The sequence below is a fragment of the Octodon degus genome, unplaced genomic scaffold (assembly GCF_000260255.1).
Source record: "Octodon degus isolate 3935 unplaced genomic scaffold, OctDeg1.0 scaffold00092, whole genome shotgun sequence".
Lineage (NCBI taxonomy): Eukaryota > Metazoa > Chordata > Mammalia > Rodentia > Octodontidae > Octodon > Octodon degus.
This window is the reverse complement of record NW_004524668.1, coordinates 3,773,292-3,779,786: the sequence shown is the minus strand read 5'-3', so window position 1 is coordinate 3,779,786 and position 6,495 is coordinate 3,773,292. Positions and strand designations below refer to the sequence as shown.

Here is a 6,495-nt window from a genome sequence, read left to right as displayed (position 1 = left end):
GCCCTCCCTGGCATGTGGAGCAAGGGATTGAACTGCGGCCCCTTTGTTTGCCTATGCAGGCGCTTTAGTCCACTGAGCTGTCTCATCAGTGCCCTGCCTATGCTTTTGATGTTATCTTTTCTTCTTCCAAAAAAAAAAAATCACTGCCAAGTTTCATGCTATGAAGCTTTCCCCTATGTTTTCTGAGTGTTTTTGTCTTTATTCTTTTTATTTGTTTTTTTCTTTGAAAAAAGTTGAAAACAACAAAAAAGGAAAATAAAGCTACTAATTACCTGAAAATATATATGAATGCTCCTATTGTGCTAGCAATGTGGCATTCTTTTTTCTTTCCCTTTTTTTTTTTTTTGGTACCAGGTATCAAACTCAGGACCTTGGGCTTGGCAGGCAGGTGCTGTACTGCTATGCTGTATTCCCAGCCCTTAGGATTGATTTTTACTGCATCTATAGCAAGTTTGTTATTGTATTATCATTGGCTTACTAATGGAGACAAAAAATGAAAACTACAAACTAGAAATAGAAGCAAATAATACAGCAAATTTACTGCTGTTTAGAGGTCTTGGGCATAAATAGGTCGATAGCTAAGTGAGAGTTTTGCCAAGTTATTAAATCATGCATATTATTAGATATGTTGATTTTTGGTTAATGAGCAGCATACTAGTCAGTTGCATTCTTTTTTCATTCCTCCTCCTCTTTTTTTTTTTGAGACATGGTCTTGCTGTGTAGTTCATTCTGGCCTTGAACTCATTATTTAGCCAGGCGGCCTAACTTGCAGCTATCTTCTTGCCTCACACTTCTAGGTGCTGCGATTATAGGAGCTCCTTAAATTGCATTCTTAATCTGTTGATTGATTTGTGATATTAAGGACGTTAAGGCCTAGCTGCTGATGTCTCTTCATTTTTTTTTTTCCTTAGGGCAAGAGGATTATGACAGATTACGACCACTGAGTTATCCACAAACAGATGTATTTCTAGTCTGTTTTTCAGTGGTCTCTCCATCCTCATTTGAAAATGTGAAAGAAAAGGTAAGTTGTTCAAGTAACTGTTCCTCTATAAAAGATCATCATAGAATTTCTGTTGACCTGTTGTATTAGCTTTAGAGGCTGTGGATTAACAAGAGTGTATTTAAAATACCTTTTCTTTAGTGGGTGCCTGAGATAACTCACCATTGTCCAAAGACTCCTTTCTTGCTTGTTGGGACCCAAATTGATCTCAGAGATGATCCCTCTACTATTGAGAAACTTGCCAAGAACAAACAGAAACCTATCACTCCAGAGACTGCTGAAAAGCTGGCCCGTGATCTGAAGGCTGTCAAGTATGTGGAGTGTTCTGCACTCACACAGGTAAGGGTTGTATGGAACTTTCTGTACAGCTGAGTTGTTTTTTGAAGGTTGGGATACAGAGGTTATTTCTAATCATGGTTAATAGTACTCAGAGCTGTCTGGGCAGGGTGTGACCAGCCTCACACTGTTTGCTGGAGGCTTCTGTGTATACAGAGAATGTTACTAGTCTCTAAAATGTGTGTTGGTGAGTTCTCATGTCAGAGTTGTCTAGATTTGAAGCAGTCAAGGTTATGCCAAAAAAACTTAAAGGAGTGGTCTAGCACAAACTTTCAAGTGAAATATTTCTGTTTTTTTCCCCCCTAGAGACTTAATTTTCATTTAAATATATCTGGTTGTTTTCTTGCCACTAGTGGCACTTGATGCTGCATAATTTCTAGGGAAAAGTCAACCAGACAAATATTTAATTAGTCATAGTATTTGGGCTTTCAGATCAAAGAATGCTACCTTGACTATTTCTGTCAAAGTCCTCAAGCATGCTTTATAATAGTATGTCCGTTTCCGTGTTTTTGGAGCCAGTCCTTCATGTGAACCTACCTCCTCCTTCTGGTCATATTGGAATGATTTGATTGGAATTCCTCTTGCAGTTTTATAGAAAGCTCACATTTGAAGCATAGATAGGAGCAATGAATGAAAGTGTTAACTAGCCCATGTGGGGAAGGCCCTTCTACTTCATACTGTTGCAGATGCCCTCCTTTGACTATTGTTCTAGGGGCAAAGGAAAGAATTATGGAAATAATTAACAGAACTCTTGCTTTGAAGATTGAACAGTGAACAGACATGCCTAATTAAAACATGTTACTAGTCGTTATACTGAATCCACTTATATTAATCATGCCTTTTCAGGTTTTTGTTCATATTTTATTTTATTTTTTTTAAATGCCGATTCTTGATTATATGTATGCTAGGATAAATGGCATATATAATTACATATATTTACATTTGCACTAGGTAGTTATTATGTAGGGCCTTGTCCATACTTTTCTCCTTGGTTGGATATTTAAAGATAAAGCTTTTACGCATAACCAGATATTTTAAAGGATAATTTCAAGGCCTAGTCTTAAGTAATGTAAGGGCATTCTCTAGTTTTTCTTGGCTGTTTAATGCTATTATAAAATGGATATTTCAAAGTTCAGAAAAATTTACATATTTTCTCACACAGAACAGACTGAGATTTAAAAAAAAAAAAAGAAGAGCAACTCTTGGTGCATCTTTCTATTCTGATCCCATTCCTAGAAAACTTTCAGTGAATATATATGTATCAAGGCAGGTGAAAAGGCTGTCAGTAGAACATTAATAACTCCATTTGCAGCTGTTAATAAGCTCCTTATTCCTCTAGATATAGACTACTTTTGAGGAAATGGAGGCAAGTAGACCATGTGGGCCTAATTTTAGATCAATGATGAAGCTTATTTTATTTTATACAATACTAGGGTTTAAACCCAAGAACTTTTCTCTGAGCTGTATCCCCCAATCCCCCCCCCTTTTTTTTTTAAATTTTTGAGACTAGGTCTTTGAAAATTATAAACTGCCCAGGCTGGGCTTGAGCTTTGGATCCTTCTACTTTAGCCTTTCAGAATGCTGGTATTACAGGTTTGTGCCACCATATCTGGCAGTGAAGCTTATTTTAGATATAGTTGGGTGCTTAATTATAAAGATATTTATAGTGTGAACAAGTGTACATGATAAATCACTTTGCAGAGGGAAGGAAAAAGCTTGAGAAATTATAGCAGTCACTTTTCTTACATTATTCTGAAGTGAGAAGAAATCAGAGGAGGCAAAAATATAAAATGGCCAAACTTTTAGGACTTGTGTACAGGAGCTAGAGCTTTTAGGATTCCAGATGCTGTTTGTTTATTCTTTTTTTTGTGGTACCGGAGATTGAACTCAGGACCCTGCACTTACTTTGCTAGGCAGGCCCTTGTCCCCCTGGCCCTCTGTTTATTAATTCTTTTTAAAACTAACATTTTCTTTGTATAAAGATAGTGAGTGAAGCCTAAATTTGTTTTGTTTTTTAGAATATTTGTTGATATTTGTTTACAATAAGAAGAAAAAATTTCCTTTTTGTTATGGCATATATACCCCAGTTTCTAATGGTCCTATTCTTTGTTTTTTAATTATAAAACAAAACATATTCCACCTTCTATCTCTCCTCCTTAGTATTTGGTTATGAGAGTTTATATGTAGAATAATTGCAGAGAAACTTCAACAGGTTTTTTTTTATACAATATAAATGATATAGAATGAAGAAAACTTTAAAAACCTTTTGCCTCCTTTTGAATACTGATTACTGTCTTATTTATTTTGTATTTAATGGAGTATGTGGGCACCATTCCTGTGGGGTGCTTTTGTAGGGATATGGGGAATGAGGAGGGACCATCTGGGGTAGTCTGGGTTGGTACTTAACATTGGAGCCATGCTCTGGGACTTCCGGGACATTTTTACTTGGTATCAAACTGATCTGAGAACATGTGAGACTACTTTGGGTGGTAAACCTGTGGCTTCAGATTTAGGTGAGTTTAGGTGAAAGTTTGGGCCCAAGGTACTACTAATACTGAGTCCACTGTCACAATGGAGTTTCTGGCTGAGGTGTAAGTGTATTTCTACATCTTAATCTGTAGACCTGAGAATAGTCTTTGTTTTCACTCCATGCTTTATGCTGTGATTCCCATGCAGACGCTTGAAAGCGTTGGACTGCTTGCTAAAACTCATTCTAGGGCCCCATTCTTTGTTTTGTATAACTTGGGTGGTTACTTGCTCTAGTAACATTTCTGAATAACTGAAGTGTATGCTGTTTTAAGAGTCCATTCTTTAAATTCCAGTTGCTACTGCTGCACAGTGAACACTCCTAGATGTCTGAACCTTTTGTTCTGGGAAACTGATTTACTCTGAAATCCTGATTAATCCTATCCAGATATGTCACTGAACCTAGAAACATGTAGCATGCTTGTTAGTCTGCTATTTGTGTCCTTCAGTTATTCAGGGGCTGAATTCACATAAGCCTGAAATAATAAGAGATTTATTTCCAAAATACACATGCTGTTCTCACTGGTAGAAGTACTGGGGGATTGTTCAGGCTTATTAATTACTCAACGCATCTGTCTGGTCTTTACATCCCTGTCCCCCCTTTTGTGAGGCGGAGACAGGGTCTTGCTGTGTAGTTCAGGTTGGCCTTGAACTCACCATGTAGTGCAGGCTGGCCTCAAAAGCATGACAGTCCTCCTCCTTCAGCCTCCTGAGTGCTGGGATTATAGGCATTGCTGCTGTGCCTGAACCTACAAACCCGTTTTTTATTTCCTGGCATTTTATTTTCATAAAATGTTACAATATTAGATTTTATTATGTGTGTGTACATTTTCATAAAAGTTGCTTTTTTTCCCCTCAAGAAATACCCCTACCCTCCTTTGTGAGACAACATTTTTGTTCAGTTGTATACTTCACCAATATTACATTGAAGGTCTAGCATTTTGGTTTTCTAAACGCACAATGCTTCTGTGAATTCAGTTTATTTAATCCGGACTGCTATTGTATCTGCTAGTCTTTCTAATCCTCTAACCTGGCTGCTATTCTCTCTCCTCCCCTCTGTCTTGTAGAGAGGTCTGAAGAATGTGTTTGATGAGGCTATCCTAGCTGCCCTCGAGCCTCCGGAAACTCAACCCAAAAGGAAGTGCTGTATATTCTAAACTGTTTTCTCCTTCCCCTCTTTGCTGCTGCTTCCTGTCCCACTATTGTAGAAAGATCGTTTAAAAACAAAGGAATAAAACCATCCTGTTTGAAAGCCTCTGCGTCTTTTTACTTACCACCTTTGAGCAACTTCTGTATTAGTTTTTGATTAAGAATGCAATATCTTAATAGAATTTTTTTTTTTGTGATCAGTAGTCAAGTTGGATTTGCTTAACTTGCTGCTGCTTGAGTTGCCTGATGCTCAGAGCTTTTTGGTTTGGATTTCTATTGCAAAAGGGCACATGGTCTGGCATTAAGAACATCTTCTTGGAGTAGAGTTTTTTTTTAACACTTCTAGATCATAGTTCTAGATGGAGAAAGTAACAGAAACATCGTTTTACTCTTATGATCTATTGTTAATTGTAATTGCATGACAAATTATGGAAAAAGGTTGACTTGCTAGTAGAGTGTAACGGGGAAGGGTGGATTCTTTTCTGGTTTTCTTTGTGCAGCAAAACTTTGTGTTGCTATTGCTTTGGTTGTCTGTGCTGTAGTGGAGTATTTGTCAGTCTGGGGAGGGGAAGATATGTATCTGCTACTGCTTTATGAGTTCATTTGTTATATTATCTTTTAAGATATTAGCATCCATTTTAATAGTTGACTTAAGGTTTGTTAATGCTGCGATGTAAAGCTGCCATCTTTATATTTTTTTGCTTTTAATTTTATTGTGAAGGAAACATACCATTGTGGTTACTTTTAAAATTTGAAATTAAAAACATACAATTGTTTCTATAATGCCTGGTGAAGCTTTATTCTTGTTACACTGACTGGCTCTGACTTTACATATGTATTAGGTACCCACATGTTGCTTCCTTGTATCCCCTTGACTCTTAATTGGTGGGATAAAGGAGTTCAAAATGAATACTGATGGTAGCTGCCGTAATTGTGCTCTTTATCTTTGCCTGTGCTTTCCATATAATAAGGATGCCACTGCCTGGGCATCTCTCTGTCCTGTTTCACATCCAGTTGTTTCATTCAGACGCAGAGCTGCTTTCCTTGTTTCTGTGTGAATGTTCCAACGGCATATTACAAACTCATATTAAATGAGCAAGTGACACATGTGCTTCTTTGCTTCTTGTGACATACATTGGTCTGCCAAAAGCATTCTCAAAGGAACATTATCTCACTCATGAACATCTGCTCCTTTGCTCCTGTATTGCTGAATCTTTCCAGTGCCCTGTCGGGACAAAACTTGGTGAAATAAGATTATTATGTTGAGATTTAGGATTGTATTTAATGCTTCTTTCTTTGCCCACTCTTGGGGTTTGACTATTTTAAACTTGAACTCCAGCTCTGTTATACTGAAAATCAGACTGCCCATTTCTTCTTTCTACCCCTTTTCAGAAAGGCCTAAAGAATGTGTTTGATGAAGCAATATTGGCTGCCCTGGAGCCTCCAGAACCGAAGAAGAGCCGCAGGTGTGTGCTGCTATGAAC

The 6,495-nt window shown here is 37.5% G+C and overlaps 1 protein-coding gene across 2 annotated transcripts in view; it reads left to right on the top strand.

The window, feature by feature from the left end:
• Positions 1-6,493, top strand: part of Cdc42 (cell division cycle 42) — a 43,487-nt gene extending 36,994 nt beyond the window's left edge. Inside the window, exons 4-6 of one of the 2 annotated variants that reach the window (XM_004637627.2) lie at positions 912-1,021; positions 1,142-1,339; positions 6,404-6,493. In XM_004637627.2, the coding sequence (XP_004637684.1) occupies positions 912-1,021; positions 1,142-1,339; positions 6,404-6,493 (398 nt within the window). Of the gene's footprint in view, positions 1-911; positions 1,022-1,141; positions 1,340-4,929; positions 5,115-6,403 lie in introns of those variants that run through there. The other variant, XM_004637628.2, reaches the window with a different exon arrangement.
• The last annotated feature ends 2 nt before the right edge of the window (positions 6,494-6,495 follow it).